Source organism: Eptatretus burgeri, chromosome 8 (assembly GCF_056783735.1).
Source record: "Eptatretus burgeri isolate ZD-2024b chromosome 8, Ebu_testis_v1, whole genome shotgun sequence".
Taxonomy (NCBI): domain Eukaryota; kingdom Metazoa; phylum Chordata; class Myxini; order Myxiniformes; family Myxinidae; genus Eptatretus; species Eptatretus burgeri.
In genome coordinates, this window is record NC_140968.1 from 36,275,833 (window position 1) to 36,293,755 (window position 17,923).

The 17,923-nt window shown below is 52.2% G+C and overlaps 1 protein-coding gene across 1 annotated transcript in view; it reads right to left on the minus strand.

The window, feature by feature from the left end:
- LOC147021522 (uncharacterized) overlaps positions 1–17,923 on the minus strand; it is a 100,675-nt gene that overhangs the window by 20,421 nt on the left and 62,331 nt on the right. The window contains exon 6 of the mRNA XM_085891536.1: positions 3,574–3,693. Within this exon, the coding sequence (XP_085747662.1) occupies positions 3,574–3,693 (120 nt within the window). The remainder of the gene's footprint in view (positions 1–3,573; positions 3,694–17,923) is intronic.

Below are 17,923 nucleotides of genomic sequence, written 5' to 3' on the forward strand. Positions count from 1 at the left end.
ACAACTTTTTTGCTCCTGGTGGCTTGCCTCATGGCTATTCCGATAGCCAGTTGCTGTGGCATCTCGTGTGTCATTTTGAAGGTCTTTGTTGGCTTGTTTCCAACTTGTTGTGGTGACAAGTACTTAGCCACAGTACTTTGTGCCAGAATGATGGCATGCTTGTTGACGACGAAGTATTCCTTGTCTGTTGACAATGTTGTGTTTGGGCCCTGGATTAACCATCTATAAAATATGTAGAGTTCTTCTGGAACATACTTGCTCGTAGAGTCAGATAAGTTTCCAGTGAATGTCCATTTGTCGGCCTTGCGTATCGCTCTCCTCAAAATTGAAGATGCTTTGTATAGCACCCTCATGTCCGATTCCATCCCCATCTCTGTTTCCTCCATCCGGTTAATGGCTTCCTGATTCATTAGCAGATTGGTGAGCACAATGTTGAGAAAAAGGTATTTTGGTGAACTGCGGACGGTGAAACCGAAGTCGAAATTTGGTCAAAATTTTGATTTTTGTGCGATTTATTCATGATATGGCTCATATATTGACGAATAAATGACCTATGAGTATGCAGAGGTTCATGCCGATCAATTTGATACCAAATATGACAAAATTGGTGGTATATGGAGGGGTCAGGGTGACATTATGTCACTTTTTAAGCGGCGTAAAATAGTCATTCTTCAAAAAATGTTAAATGTGTTCAAAATACATGTCCGCACCATTTCGCAGAGTGCCACCAAGCTTTTTATTAATAATTAGGGTCCACTTGAAGAGTCTTGCATGGTGGTTTGCTTTCATACTGTTACGTTTGAGGGGGGGGTATGCATTTAAAGGGTAATTAAGATGTTTAATTAGGTATGCCATGCTGTTTGAGTGTACCAGGATCTCGATGTAATAAGTAGCAATTCAGTGGTGATAAGTTGTCTAGTAAATGTCCATTTCTTCAAGGGGGAAATGATAATTGTCACGTAATTAGATAGGGACACAGGATAGGGTAAGTGTGTCTGCGTAAACCCCTTTTAGTATTCTCTGGAGGCTTGCCGTGATGTCACAGGACAGTGCTGCGGATGGCTCCGCCCCGTGATCACGATTGGCGGAAGGCGACGGCGGAGGGCCAATAAACGGCTCGATTGGAAGTGACGAGGACGGGAGGATAAAAAGGTTCTGTTCGGGGTCGAAAAGGAAGAGGAAGAAGATCGGTACAGAAAGACCGTTTTTTGGGGTGGAGGTTGTTGTGCTGGGAGCGTGCTTGCTGTTGCGCTGATTCGGCCCTGGTTTCTTCGTGTCTTGTAGCCTTGCTGAGCCTCGTGCCTCACCTTGGTTGGCTCTGGGGTTCTGCTGGCTCGGAGTACGGGGTCGAACGGCGGGCGGACCTGCCTCCCTCTCCTGCTCGCGGTTTGGCGCTGGAGCTGGTTCCCTGGCGGCTGTGAGCGGACTTGGGCCAAGACCAGGAAGTCGACAGCACCACGGTTTCTCCTGCCCCCCTGACGAGAGCAAGGCCAGCTCGTCCAACGCCAATCCAAGGACTGTTGCGTCCACACCACGGTCCAGCCTGACTACCAAGAATAGCTGCGTTTTGTGTGTGTGTGTGTGTGTGTGTGTGTGTGTGTGTGTGTGTGTGTGTGTGTGTGTGTGTGTGTGTGTGTGTGTCTGTGTGTGTGTTTTTGTGTGTGTACCTGGCGCCTTAGAGGGTTTGAGATTTGTCTTTTCATTGGAATTGTCTGTGTTTTCCCCACGCCCGATCCCACACCATCCCGTCGAATCGCCCCGGATCCCTCTTCTTGCCGAGTCTTGTTATTTTTGGTTAGAGGAATAAACGTTATCAACTCAGTGAAAAGCGACTCGTGCCACCTTCCTCGTCCCGTTTGCGGTAGAGCGATTAGAACCGCCATCTTTGGGTTATAAATAAATAAACCGCCTCCATCATTTCGGCTCATTCTACGTTGGCGGGACTGTTCAAGTCCCGTGGACGTCACAATATCAAAAATCCCACGGGACTTTATTTTGTGCAAGATGCTGCCTGACTAAATGTGAGAGGAGTTTAAAAGGACAAACATGGAGCATTCAAAGTATATTTATTATATTGGGTTAATAACACAAAAGTAGCTTTCCTTGTGGGGAAGGTGTAAAATGGAAAATAAAAATACAGTATTAAAAAAAAATGGACCCAAACACAATACCCTCTCCTTTGGCGATGGTAATAAGGGAAGAGGGAGGATATGAGAGAGGATAAAATGTCAGAGAATGTGGGAAAATAAAGGAAAGGTTGGGTGAGGGGAAAATTAAAGGAATGGAAAGAAAGCCAGGAAGATGTATGGCGCACAAGGAATGGATGTTTGGGTTCAATCCCACAATGTTGTGTGCATGAAAAGATAGCCCAAGTCACAAAGCATTATGAAAGACGATTACATCCCATTTAGTTTTCACTACTTTTTGATCTGTTTCTCAAACAAAAGTTGATCGATTAAACATTTTGCATTTTTTTTGTGTAAACCAAAAGAGTGATGATAAATGATAACAGCTTTCAACTGTGCACTGGTGAAGATAGCAGTTCTCTGACAAAACATTGTGCCATATAAAGAGAATCAATGCCTGAACCAAGTTCACCCAATCGACTCTCAAAAAACACCAGACTATGGTCGATTCTCCGAGTTGAATGAGTGTCCACTTGTGGACGAGATGAAAGAGCACACAGTGGAGACTGTTTTCTCAAGTGTAGACTGTCTACAAGGATGAGGAAAAATGACTGTGATGTGAATGTGATGAGACTGTAAATAAGAAAACATCAACTTCCCAAGCTGTGGATGCTGCCACTACTCTCTTGGCCTACTTCGATTCATGTGTATGCAGCACATCACATGGCAGTGCATTTGATTCATTCCTGAGGGCATAGCTCTGCCACAGAATCAATGTCTTCTGCATTAGCAGGTGGCCAGGATACAGCACACAATGGCCTGCTCTTTCTGAAAGGTATGGTGGGATCTTTTAGGTCCACCTATGAATGCGAGCAGATGGGAGTCGGCATAACGTATGGGTTGAAGAACAATGCATTCATTGTTGCAGCGTTCTACCTTTGAAGTAGCAGGATGGCATTTTATAGTCTGATCAGAAATCAAACCCAAACAAGCTCAAAGTGAGTGTGCTCCCTCCGAGCTATCCTTGGCTAACTACCTCAGCTGTTTGCCTTAAAAGAGAAGACAGGAAGACACTCAAGCTATTCTCACATGCTACAATTATTGTTTTCTGCAAAATAAAAGCCTATTTTGTCCACAAAAAAGTCCAGAAAAATCAGGCATCATGCCTTATGGTCACAACTCTTGACCCTGAAGTTACCCTTTATCCCACCAATCCCTCCTACATTTGACCTGACTACACCTACCCTGCCTGACTCAAACTGAAGCTGGATCTTTTCATTCTTTTGGACATCGCATCTTCAGGTCAACATTTTTTTTCTGCTGTTATTTTTCGATTAAAATACCCCTTCTCACTCCTATCATAGTGGAAATTCTGAAAGATAGAGTTGTTAGACCAAAGTGTGTGTGACATAAAATTCCCAAAATGTAAATGGAAGTGGCTTCCTACCTTATGATTCTCATCATTCAAAGCTGAAATCAGTTTATATGTGTTCAAGCTGAAAGGAAGCTCTGATTGAGGAGTGGGAATTGGTCTTCCTCGGTACATATTTGCAAGAAAAATTTCTGCCTAAACAATACAGAAGCAAAACATTTCAAAAACAAAAAATATCAGTTTATATTAAACAAGTGAATCGAGCCAAATATATCCCAAAGCAACTGCTTTTACGGTGTAAAAAGAAGGCAAATTAAATAAATCTCAGTGTCACAGAAACAACAGAAATCAGGGTCTCCAAGCTCAGCAACGATGTGAGTTTCTGTAAAGTCAACAACGAAGACACAATTATATTTTTTGGAAAATAATAGAGAACAACTTATTGCCAGACAAATCCACATTCACCGAGAAGGGCACTCGGTAGAGCCTGATCCACGAGAACATATCGGGCCCAATACATTTTTGAAATATCATGCCATATATCGTTTTTGGCCCTATCTCTCGATGGTAAAGAATCACTTAAAGGATTAAATAATTCTCCTATCCAGATCCAGATCTTCGCTCACAATCTAATCAATTTGTCATGGTCACACCCAACCTGTCCACCAAGTTTCATCCGAATCCGTCCACAACTTTTTGAGATACCGTGATAAGTATATGTATGTTGTTGTTGTTCGTCTTTCGGCTGCTCCCGTTAGGGGTCGCCACAGCAGATCATCCGTTATGATCCGCATACTGATTTGGCATAGGTTTTACGCCGGATGCCCTTCCTGACGCAACCCTGGTCGCCTCTTACGACACAGGGATAAGGATTGGGTTTCGCCATGATTCCGGGCTGCCCTACACCCTCTCATTGCGTGGCCCAGTACAGAGCTCCCATCCTCAAGCGATCCTCAAACCCAAGCTTCCGGGTAGCCGGATTACAGGTGCACGCCACTACACCTGGTTTGATAAGTATATGGATGTATGTATGTATGTATATATATATATATATATATATATATATATATATATATATATATATATATATATATATATATAGCCTATTTTTTACAGACAAATCCACATATATATATATATATATGTATTATATATACATTATACATATACATAGTGTTGCGGTTGTGGAACTTCGCAAACCACCATTCAGGTCCCATAGGTGAGATATCTCTGAAAGTACATGTGTAGTTAGCCCCAAACCCGTTGTTTAGAGGGAATAAATGTGATTCATTCTGACTGCGACCCTTTGAGATAGCCGTTTTTCTGTTTTATCTTTACTTTGAACCAACCACGTCTCAACTGCCATCACACAACAACCACCAACCACAACGCCGCTTCATAACAACAACAACAACAACAACAACAACAACGCCAACAGCCACCATCTTTACCTTCACAACTCGCTCCCGCAAACATCGCATCACCGCCATTCCAAACGCACCATGGCCATAAACCACCACCATAAACCCTCCACCAACTTCACCTCTCTCCTTCTGCGGCCATTCCCGCACCACCTGTGAGCACGGAGCATCAGGCTGTCCTGGGCTCGTACGGGACGCGCACTGAGCCGCGAGTGCAAAATGCGGCCTTTCCGAGGAGAATTCGGATCAGGAATGCTACACGCCCACTTCTGATCCGTCCAATCAGCAAGCGCGGAGCGGTTTGGCCCCGCCTCCAGACGCGTCTGTGTGGAATTGAGATATGCAAATTCTAGGATCAGGGGAGACTCACGCCCCTTTTCCTCCGTCCAATGGGCGAGCGTGGCTCCACCCCCGAGCTCGTTCTGATCCAGAAATTTGCATGTGGGTCCTCCTGCCGGCCTATAAAGCGCCGAGCGCAAGGCGAATCGGAGAGCAGAGTCGGTTTGAGTCGAGTCGGGTGGAGAGTGAGCAGAGTCGGTCTCGGTCGAGTCGGTTTGGGTCGAGTCGGTCTCGGCAGAGTCGGTTTGAGCGGAGAGTCGGCCCTGGAAGAGCGGAGAGTGTGTTGAGCAGAGTCGGGTTGGAGCGCGGAGTGGAATCGGGAGGCGAGGGCGTACAGGTGGTTTGCTGCAGTCAGCTGAGGAGAATTGGGGAAGAGACCGAGGAGCTCGGGTCCGAGGCAAGGAAGACGGCGGTCGGCGACGAGGTCGCGGTGGAATCGCTCGTCACGGGACCCAAGCAAGCCAGCTATCCTCTTTCCCCAGAGCATCAACAATTCTCCCCCCACCCCTTTTTCCCCCGCGCTGAGATAGTGCGAAAAGGGGGCCCCGTTCCCACCCCACTCCAAGCAGTGCCAACGAAACCCGCGAAGGAGCAGGAAGTCGGGGCACCGCCGCGCTGCCACATTTGCGGCTCATCACAAAGACACGGGTAGGATCCACCCGGTCTCGCGGACCTGACCGCTCTTTCAGGTCCCGCGCAAATATTGGCCCACAGGCCCCGTCTGCCCCCTTGTCTTTGAGGGTGGCCCTTTTCTTTTGTTTCTGTGTAAACGTGTGTGTGGCGCCAGTCTGGTGAAGTAAAACTGTGTAAGTGTTGCCGTGTGTACGCGTAGTCGGTTGTAGATCTGCATTGTTGTGTTTCTTTTGTTGCAATTGCTTTATGTGCATTCTGTTTAATTGTATATGTGTGCTCTCCGTGTGCCGCGGAATAAATGTGCATCATGTTGAACTGTTTTCCCGTTTCGCTTCGTCTTTTCTTTAATTGAATCTTCATCTTGCTTCACGTAAAGGGTTGGTCGTGGGCTTCATACGCCCGATAATTAATCGGAACCGTAGAGGCCGACGATAACACCGCTCGGTTATCCCGATAGTACGGAACGGATCGCTTAAGTGGCCCGTGTCCGGAGTCGACCTGCGGCGAGGTGCGATTGCCCGGTCTAGCCTCCGCGTGGGTACTTAGGTAGGTCGAGTTTGGCGAACAACCCTATCCCACGCGGGTGGCCGATTGGCACGATCGTGGTGCGGCCGAAAGGCCCACCCGTGACTAGCTCTCGGCGTTAGTCCGAGAGGGTCACGATGGAATTGTCCGTCCGGTGGGTGACGTGCCGCGATTCGTGTCACGTGGCCGTTCGCACGCCTGCGGGCGCGAATTCGCAACACTGGTGTCAGCAGTGGGATACAAACTCATCCCCCTCCTCGCGGCACTGGTGTCGGAGAGCGGGAAAACGGGCTCTCCTGTCTCCAGCTAAATTCACAGGAATCGGTCCAGGGGTGAGAGGAGCGACCACTGATTCCCTCCAAATTACAAGCGATTCAAATTAACCCGTTACGAGAAATAAGATGGCGTCTCAAGGCGAGCGGGAGCCGGGGGTGTTAGAAATGGATTTAGAATGTGTAGAATCCATGGCCCAGGATGAGAACCCCGAGCAGGAAATGCTGGTTGTACAGGACGAACTTTCCCCCCAACTGAACCCAGAGTTCGAAATGGGCGCAGTGGCTGGGGTGGCGGACGAACGGCCCCCACGTGCGAATTCGCCCACGGATCGGACGATGGAAATGTTTGAGGCATTGATGAGAAAAATGGATGCGAATACACAACAAATGAACGAAGTGAAAACAAAAATGGATACGAATACACAACAAATGAACGAAGTGAAAACAAAAATGGATACGAATACACAACAAATGAACGAAGTGAAAACGAAAATGGATACGAATACACAACAAATGAACGAAATGAAAACGAAAATGGATACGAATACGCAACAAATGAAAAACGAAATAAAAGGCATGAACGAAAAAATGGAAACAAACATGAAGGAAGAAATGAGAGAAATGCGGGGTGAGACGCAGAACATGGGAATGAGCCTAAAAGGAAGCTTGGAAGAACTAAAAAACGAAATGAAAAAGGAAGTCGACACGATACGAGCGGAGGTGACCGGGTTAAAAGAGAAAGTAAAAGGAGTGGGGGTCGCCATGGAAGAGAGCAAACAAGAGAGGGAAAACGAAATAAAGACGGTGGTGGGAAAGATAGACAAAGTAGGAAAAGGACTGGGAGAAGTAATAAAGGGACAAGACCAAATAAAGGAGGAAATAGGGAAGAACACGACGGCGATAGAGGAATTAAAAAGAGAACAAGGGAAAATAAAGAAGGGATTGGGAGCCGTGAAGGAGGACTGTGAGAAAAGACATCGGGAAATGACAGACAGAGTTGAAAACCTGCGATAGGAGGTAAAAGCGGAGACACAGAAAGGATTAAAGGAGGTGGGGACGAATGTAGAAAGAGACATGAGAAGGTAATTAATGAAATGGAGCGAAAAGCCGGAGAAAAGACAGAGGAACTGGGGGAGCAGATAGGAAAAAACCGGGGCGAGACAGAAGAACAGTTTAGGACAACGAGGGAGGAAATATCCAAGACAAATAAGATGGTGACACAGGTACAAGGGGAGGTGGAGCAAACAAGAGAGAAAGTCGGGGAACTGTCGTTAGGGACGATAGGGGAGGAAATAAATGGAGTAATAAAGGGGAAAATGGAGGAAATGGAGAGGAGACTGACGAAATGTGTGGAGACCCGGTGTGAGAGGCAGGTTGACCTCCTTCGGGAACAGGGGGAGAGGATATTCTCCCTCGAGGCGGATCGCGCCCAGGTGGGGCCGGTGTCACAGGGCGGAGGAGGAGGCTTGCCCGATGCGGGGGTGAGCATGCCAAGCTTGGGGAGGGTAGAGGCCGCGGGGTCTTTTGGCCTAAGGGGGGTACCCAGTATGACTGTTCCGGGGGGTGTGCAGAGTGCGAGTCCAATGGCTTGGGAGAGTAAGCGGGACGACGCGGGGCACGGACAGACACGGACAGGGGTGGTAAAGCCCCCGGGCAAATGGCTCGGACCCTGCGCGAGTGAGGCACCGTTGGGACTGGGGAGGTACACCCCTCCTGGAGTCCCTGGGGAACTGGAGGAGGGGACCTCGAAAGGACCGAGGGTGCCGCTACCCCTGTACGATGGCAAGACGGACTTGAGGGCATACATGGCCCAGTTCCAGTGTGTTGCCAGAGGCAATGGCTGGAACGAGGCGTGTTGTGTGGCACAACTCACGGCGGCCCTGCGTGGCGTGGCCTTGGAAGTCCTGACCACGGTACCAAGTGAGGGGGTGACCCTGGAGGATCTCCATTCGGCCCTAAAAAACCGATTTGGCATGGACCAGCAGAGCGAGCTTGTTAAAGCTCAGCTGAACGGGCGCAAACGACGCCCCCAGGAATCACTGGGAGAATTGGCACACGACATTCGCCGCTTGGTGGGGATTGCGCACACCAACATGCCGCCGGAGTACCGGGAGGAGATTGCTCTGGACCATTTCCTCCGAGCGATAGGGGGCACCGATGTCGGAGCATTGCTGACCGTATGGTGCCCGGACAACCTCCAGAAGGCGGCTGATACTGCCGCCTGCTGGGAGGCAGCCAGAACGCCATTGGGAGGGGCTGGGCGGCATGCGGTGGCAGTACGACAGGTGGACCCCGTGAACGACAGTGCGCTGGGAGCCGGGGCAACCCTGGGCGACCAAGCGCGAATGGAAAGGATGGTGCAGGGCATGTTCGACCGCCGATTCGGGAGACCTGGGGAGAGGCGGTGGGGCCCAGGAAGGGCGGGAGATGGGCCATCAGGGGGTACCCCAATTCGGAACGGAGGGGGGTATAATTCGGCGTACCGGAGGCAAACACCTTACCAGAGGAGGTGTTATAATTGTGGCACAAGGGACCACCTGCAGCGGAAGTGCAACGCCCCGCGCAGGGAAATTCCCCCGCGAAGAGAAGAGCCACGGCCCCCCAGACCACCAACTCCGCCCCGGGTCAATAGGGATAGCCAGGCCCAACCATCACCCCCCCCCCACCAGTCCCCGGGAAACTAAGAAGTGCCGAACATGTAGGACCGTGTTCGGCAGACTCGGACGGAGAAGAGCCATCAGAACTGCGACAGGTCATCAATTGTGGCCAAATTGGCAATGGTAGCTTAACAATTCAGTGCAAAGTTGCTGGCGTAGGGGTAGACGCCGTTGTGGACACAGGAGCAAGCGCAACGATCATCAGCCCTGTGGTCCTTGATTCGAGTGTAGACGGTTGGGATGAGATCCACCGTCTGCAAAACCATAGTTTGCAGCTAGCTACCGGGGCAACGGCCCCCATCATAAGACGTGGTTTCGTGTCAATTAAATTGGGCACCGTGAAAACAAGGATAGAGGTTTGGGTGGCGGAGGTGTGGGACCCATGTCTAATAGGGTTGGATGTGCTTACGGCCGGTGGTTGTAAGATCGACTTGGGCTGGGGGGTCATGCAGTTGGGTGGTGAGGAGTTGTCGTTTGGGGGCGTGAGCACGGATGAGAGGGTGGAGCTGGAGGCTCCTGACTCCGTGGTCATTCCCCCGGGTGCCGAGGCGGTGGTCCCGGCCTGGTGGCCAACACACCCAACGTGGCAGGGCTCCTGCGGCCTGGCGGAACTACCGGCAGGGCTGTCAACCCCGGGTTTAGTCGTGGGCCGCACCCTGGTAAGTACCGACGGGCCAATAGTGCCCGTGCGGGTGATAAATATTAGCACGGAACCACGCACTATCAGGAAGGGCACGAAGGTGGCAGATTGCACCCCAGTAAAAGAGGTCGCAGAGCTAAGGGACGATAACGTCGAGCCGGACCGGCCCCAGAGGGAGTCTCCAGACTCGATTAGGAAATGGCCTGGTCCCATTTGCGAGATGGTAAATCAGAGTAGTGTAGATTTGGAGGATGCCCAGCGGGAGGCCTTATACAAGCTGGTCGACCGACACATCGGGATCTTCTCCTTGTCACCCGAGGATATTGGACGTACGGGCCTTGTGCAACATCAGATCCACACCGATGGGGCCCGGCCTGTCCGTCAGCCTGCTCGAAGGCTCCCATGGAGCAAAAGAGAGGAGGCTGATGAACAGGTTGAAAAGATGCTCAATGCAGGTGTCATTGAGCCCTCGGGAAGTCCTTGGATGTCACCAGTTGTGCTGGTTAAAAAGAAGGATGGAACCACGCGTTTCTGTGTGGACTATCGCCAGCTGAACAACGTGACACTCAAAGACTCCTATCCCCTGCCTAGAATTGACGATACCCTCGACGCCGTTGCAGGCTCTAAATGGTTCTCAACTTTGGACCTCAAGAGTGGGTATTGGCAGGTGGAGATGGATAAGACGGGGAAGGAGAATACGGAATTTTCCACAGGGAAGGGACTGTATCAGTTCACTGTGATGCCGTTCGGTTTGTGTAACGCCCCCACCACCTTTGAAAGACTGATGGAGCGTGTACTAGGCGGCATGCCGTGGCAGTCATGCCTGGTGTATCTGGATGACGTCCTGGTACACGCTAAAACATTCACCCAGGAGATAGCCAATTTGGACCAGGTGTTTGGGCGCCTCAGGCAGGCAGGGCTGAAATTGAGCCTGGAGAAATGCACTTTGTTCGCGACAGAGGTGGCCTATCTCGGACATGTGATAGGCCGCGAGGGGGTGAAGACCGACCCCGGAAAAATTACAGCGGTAGAGGAGTGGCCCGTACCTACAACTGTCAAACAGGTATGGGGCTTTTTGGGACTTTGCTCCGACTACCGGCGCTTCGTGGCAAACTTTGCGGAGATAGCCAGGCCCCTTCACCGGTTGACGGAGAAGGGGTTGAGATTGAATTGGACGGGGGAGTGCCAGGAGGCCTTCCTCAAATTAAAGGGGTGTTTGACATCCACACCCGTTTTAGCGTACCCCACCGATGACAGGATGTATACCCTGCACACGGTTGCAAGCCAGGAAGGATTGAGAGCAGTCTTGTCTCAGACACAGGGGGGGCGTGGAAAGAGTGATCGCGTATTACAGTCGGGCCATGAGTAGGCCTGAACGAAATTATTGTGTAACTCGCAAGGAGCTATTGGCTATGCTGTCTGCCGTGAGCCATTTCCACCCGTACTTGTACGGGAGGAAATTTTTGGTTCGAACTGACCATTCCTCCTTGCAATGGCTCTTACGGTTCAAGGAACCGGAAGGCCAGATTGCAAGGTGGTTGGAAAAGTTGCAGCAGTACGATTTCAGTGTGCTCCATAGAGCCGGTAAGGCTCATGGGAATGCCGATGCGCTCTCTCGACGCCCCTGTCTGGGAGAAAACTGCAAATATTGCACGACATGAGGAGAGGGACCAATTGGCAGACGCCTCCCCGAAACTCCCAGTCCGTGCGGCCCGGGTGGTAGGCCCAACTTTGCCACTAACTGCGGGAGAGGAATTTGGTGGATTGGCATGGAGCACGGCCCAGCGGGAAGACCCCGTGATAGGGCCAGTGTACAAATGGGTCCAGGAAAACAAGAGGCCCAGTGGGGAGGAGATCGCCCCATTCGGAGCGCGAACAAAGGCATACTGGGCTCAGTGGAGGACCCTAGAAATGAGGGACAACATCTTATATTGCAAGTGGGTGGAGATTCCTTCCGAACAAACTTCTTGGCTGGTGATAGTCCCTGATGGGTTTAAGACCCAAATTTTGAAACAGGTGCACGGTACCCGCGCCGGCAGCCATTTGCGCAGGACCAAAACAAAATCTCGGGCCCGCCGGCGGTTCTATTGGGTTAACATAGGGCGCGATGTACAGAACTGGTGTCGAGCATGCGACGCCTGTACTGCGAAAAAGGGACCGCCACAGAGGATGAGGGCCCCACTCCAACTACATCAGATTGGGGCCCCCCTTGAGCGAGTGGCCATGGACATTTTGGGACCAATGCCCCCCACTCGCCAGGGTAATAAGTACATCCTTGTAATTATGGACTATTTCACCAAATGGCCGGAAGCCTTTGCCCTTCCCAACCAGGAAGCAGGGGTTGTGGCCAAGGCCTTCGTAGAAGGATTTACATGCCGGTATGGGATTCCGCAGGAGCTGCACACGGACCAGGGACGAAATTTTAAGAGCGAATTACTAAAAGAGGTGTGCAGGCTCCTGGAAATTCGAAAGACACGGACAACGCCCCTGAGACCACAGTCTGATGGCATGGTGGAGAGGTTCAACAGGACCCTGGTCCAACAGTTGGCCCTCTTCACCGCTACTAACCAGGAGGACTGGGACGAACATCTCCCGTACCTCCTGATGGCCTATCGCGCGTCCCAGCACGGGTCTACTGCGTGTAGTCCGGCGCTGTTGATGTATGTTCGGGAGCTGAGAAGCCCCGTCGATTTATTGTGCGGTCCGACGCCTGAGCGGCTTGATAGGCCCCGGGGGAGGGCTATGCCCGTCGGTTGGAGGAAGGCATGGAGAAGCGAAGATTTGGCTCTTTAACCCCCGGCGGAGGAAGGGCAGATGCCCGAAGCTCACCTGACCTTGGCAGGGCCCGGGGGTCGTCCTGGCGCAAATCAGTGACGTGGTCCTAAATATTAAAATGGGACCACGGGCCTTTCCCCGGATCGTCTACGCGGACCGCCTGAGGCCTTACAAGGGCGACCTTACGCCCACATGGATATGTCTTGCCGGAGGAGTCGGTGCAGGAACAGCCGCTCCCGCAGAGGCGCAAGGCTCTCAGAGCCTTGCAACGAGTTCACGAGCCCAGTAGGAAGGGAGTAAATCCCCCCTGGGAAATAAGGATTTGGAGACAGTGACAGGCTTTGGATGTGTAGATGGGACATAGCTTAGCTACGTAGTGTTAAAAGGAACGTGCTATAGTGTAAGGGACGACGTGGGAGCACGAGTTAGTTAGGGGAGGTAGTTAGAAGGATGGCAGAGTTCAGCGTTGTGTGAGTTGTGAGAAGTGGAAACAAGTACATGTTGAGTGAGTGAGGCCAGCGGGTCTGTGTGAGTGGAGCGAATGGGGAATGCATGGTGCGATGAGTGATTGGGGGGAGGAGTGACTCCCGCCCAAGGGACCCCGGGGTCAGTGTAAAGTGAGTTCGGGGGTTAGTTAAATTGACAAAATGAAAGTCGTTCTGCTGTTGGTGGGAATGTAGGCTCGATACCCATTTGGAGGGGTGCAGGAGCCCTGTTGACAGGCTGGGAGCGTGGCTGCGAAAGGTGAGTATCACTGAGTGGGTACCCCGGGCACCAGGCTAGTCGGCCGTAGTAGGCCAAGGGCCCATGGGGGGCCGGGATAGCTTAGTGGGCACGGGTGCGCCCGCATGGTGAGGGGGCCTGGGGCGCCATTAGCCGCGTGGGCAGTGTTGTGGGCACGGGTGACCCTCGGAAAGGGGCCCGGGAAGCCAGTCTGCCACGTGTGCGTTTCAGGGGAGGTGCCATGGGGGGCACTCCCCGGTGTTTAGGGAGCTAGTAGGCTCGGAGGTAGTGTAGTGCCCGGGTGCCATAGCTGGAGATTAGGCAGAGGGTAGTGCCTGCCAAGGGGAGCCACGCGTCCCAGCCATGAGACCGTGTGAGGGCACGGGAAGAAAATTGGGGGGGGGGGGCGAGGCCCGAAATTGTAAGGACACCAACACAGGCGACGGGAATCTGGGTTTTTAGAACCAATAGCTTAAGCGAGAGGCGCTTGTTGAAAGCCCCGGGGTAGTTTAAAGGTAAATGGATAGGGTAGATTAGGAAGTGTACCCCTCCGCACCACCCAGCCCTCACTATCGTTGTGGGCCGCTGGACCCACTTTGTGTTATAGATCGCTGAAATCTGGGGAGGCCATCCTGAGGCTTCGTTGGGCCTCGACACAGGACGCTAGCTCTCCCTTATTCCCCTCCGGGAAGGGAACGTAGGGGTTGGGAGTAGGCTAGGTGACGAGAAAGTTAAGCCGAACAAGGACGATAAAGGGGGTTAGGGGATGATTTATAGTGGGGAAGGAAAAATAAAAACAACAAAAAAATAAGTTGGGGCTAAATTGGGTTTTTTTACAAATTAAGGGAGTTGGTATGGACAGTGACAGACAAAGGCAATAGGTTGGGAGGGAGACCGTAGGGTAGGTCCGAGCCCGCCTTCCGAGTGGCCAGCACCACCGCACTCCCTCCACCAACCTCCACTGCGAGGCAAAGGCCGGCCCACTTCATCGGCAGCTGTTGTTTTGCTGCAAGGCCTGTGCCGGCTGGATCGTCTGCTGGCTGTGTTACTTCAAGGCCTGTGCCGGCCAGATCGTCTGCCGGCTGTGTTTGCCTGCAGCGGCCCTGTTCTGCCGGCTTTGTTTGCCTGCTGCCTTTGCCATGCCATGCCCAGTGCCCCTGTTCACGAGGCCCGTTCAATTTTTGCTTAGCCCCCCCCCCCCCCTGTTCATTTCCATGTGCGCCAGGATCAAGGCAACAGTTTGCAAGCTGCGAGAACTGCCCTGTTGGCAGATACAACACGGGCCTGCAGTGGCGGCCCGTGCACCGTGTTTGCGTCCATCCATTCATCCATCCATCCATCCATCCGTTGTGCTCATTGCGTGTTCCACTTGAGCTGGCACTGAGACTGCGTTTGTGCAGCCCGTGCACCGTTTTGCTGCTTGCGTCAGTGCAAGTTCAGTGTTCTGCAGGGACTGCCTTGCGGGCAGCCGCACCAGGAGACTGCGTTTGTGCAGCCCATGCACCGTTGTGGTTCACTGCGTTCAGTTCAAAAGGGGAGGCCTAGGACTGCGTGTGAGCAGCCGGCCACATTCCCTGTCACCTGCATTGTTTGAGCCAGAGACTGCATGCGAGCAGCCTGGCTCCCTGCTAACTGCTTTCTTTTTGCAGAGTCCATTGATCCTGGCCCATGGTTTAGTGTAAAATTTGTAAGTTAAGGTTAAGATGTACTGTACATATGAGTGCGCCCCCGGCATGTCTGTCTTAGCGCCGGCAATTTTATTCAACTCGTCCGTGTGAGTGGGTTTGTTTAGTTAGTTACTCAGCCCTCAGGTTATTTATTTTGGGGACACGAATACCATGAATGTCGCACTCAGGGATCCGTAGGTAAGACGTACTAGGGGAGAACGAGACATGATGGGCACACGAGAATTTGACGACTCGGGACGAGTCTGTAAAAAAGGGGTGGGGTGGTGTTGCGGTTGTGGAAATTCGCAAACCACCATTCAGGTCCCATAGGTGAGATATCTCTGTAAGTACATGTGTAGTTAGCCCCAAACCCGTTGTTTAGAGGGAATAAATGTGATTCATTCGGGCTGCGACCCTTTGAGATAGCCGTTTTTCTGTTCTATCTTTATTGTGAACCAACCACGTCTCAACCGCCATCACACAACAACCACCAACCACAACGCCGCTTCACAACAACAACAACAACGCCAACAGCCACGATCTTTACCTTCACAACTAGCTCCCGCAAACATCGCATCACCGCCATTCCAAACGGCAGCATGGCCAGAAACCACCACCATAAACCCTCCACCACCTTCACCTCTCTCCTTCTGCGGCCATTCCCGCACCACCTGTGAGCACGGAGCGTCAGGCTGTCCTGGGCTCGTACGGGACGCGCGCCGAGCCGCGAGTGCAAAATGCGGCCTTTCCGAGGAGAATTCGGATCAGGAATGCTACACGCCCACTTCTGATCCATCCAATCAGCAAGCGCGGGGCGGTTTGGCCCCGCCTCCAGACGCGTCTGTGTGGAATTGAGATATGCAAATTCTAGGATCAGGGGAGACTCACGCCCCTTTTCCTCTGTCCAATGGGCGAGCGTGGCTCCACCCCCGAGGTCATTCTGATCCAGAAATTTGCATATGGGTTCTCCTGCCGGCCTATAAAGCGCCGAGCGCAAGGCAAATCGGAGAGCAGAGTCGGTTTGAGTCGAGTCGGGTGGAGAGTGAGCAGAGTCGGTCTCGGTCGAGTCAGTTTGGGTCGAGTTGGTCTCGGCAGAGTCGGTTTGAGCGGAGAGTCGGCCTTGGAAGAGCGGAGAGTGGGTTGGACAGTCGGGTTGGTGCGCGGAGTGGAGTCGGGAGGCGAGGGCGTGCAGGTGGTTTGCTGCAGTCGGCTGAGGAGAATTGGGGAAGAGACCGAGCTCGGGTCCGAGGCAAGGAAGACGGCGGTCGGCGACGAGGTCACGGTGGAATCGCTCGTCACAGGACCCAAGCAAGCCAGCTATCCTCTTTCCCCAGAGCATCAACAATTCCCCCCCTCTTTTTCCCCCGCGCTGAGGAAGTACGAAAAGGGGGCCCCGTTCCCACCCCACTCCAAGCAGTGCCAACGAAACCCGCGAAGGAGCAGGAAGTCGGGGCACCGCCGCGCTGCCACATTTGCGGCTCATCACAAAGACACGGGTAGGATCCACCCGGTCTCGCGGACCTGACCGCTCTTTCAGGTCCCGCGCAAATATTGGCCCACAGGCCCCGTCTGCCACCTTGTCTTTGAGGGTGGCCCTTTTCTTTTGTTTCTGTGTGAACGTGTGTGTGTGGCGCCAGTCTGGTGAAGTAAAACTGTGTAAGTGTTGCCGTGTATACGCGTAGTCGGTTGTAGATCTGCATTGTTGTGTTTCTTTTGTTGCAATTGCTTTATGTGCATTCTGTTTAATTGTATATGTGTGCTCTCCGTGTGCCGCGGAATGAATGTGCATCATGTTGAATTGTTTTCCCGTTTCGCTTCGTCTTTTCTTTCATTGAATCTCCATCTTGCTTCACGTAAAGGGTACGTAGTGGGCTTAATACGCCCGGTAATTAATCGGAACCGTCGAAGCCGACGATAACACCGCTCGGTTATCCCGATAGTACGGAACGGATCGCTTAAGTGGCCCGTGTCCGGAGTGGACCTGCGGCGAGGTGCGATCGCCCGGTCTACCCTCCGCGTGGGTACTTAGGGAGGTCGAGTTTGGCGAACAACCCTATCCCACGCGGGTGGCCGATTGGCACGATCGTGGTGAGGCCGAAAGGCCCACCCGTGACTCGCTCCCGGCGTTAGTCCGAGAGGGTCACGATAGAATTGTCCGTCCGGTGGGCGACGTGCCACGATTCGAGTCACGTGGCCGTTCGCACGCCGGCGGGCGCGAATTTGCAACAATATTATATATACATATTATATATACATATATATAAAAAATATATATACTTATTGTTACGGTTGTGGAAATTCGCATGACACCATAAAGGGTCCTCAGGTGAGATATATCGGTAAGTTCATGTGTAGTTAGCCCAAACCCGTTGTATAGAGGGAATACATGTGATCCATTCGGGCTGCGACGCTTCAGTTAGCCGTTTTTCTTTTGCTGTCGTTAATTTGGTGCAAAAACAACAACGAACCTCGCCACAACCAACATCTCAACGATCACGCCATTCACTACACGATGCCACCTTCCACAACTACGCTACCACATCTTCGCCACCCGCCATTCAACGAGCACTGTGCGGGCGCGTGCAAGAACAAAAACCAACAACGCTTGTGGGGTTTTCCCGCCTAATTTCCCCGCCTGATGCTTCCGCCTGAATCCCCCCCACCATGCTTGCTGAGAAGGGGAGGGGTGCGGCAGCTCGCTCCCGATTGGTGGATGCACAGCGTGAGGCGTTCGGAGTGGGGGCACGCCCCCCTTCGAGAGCTTTCTGGA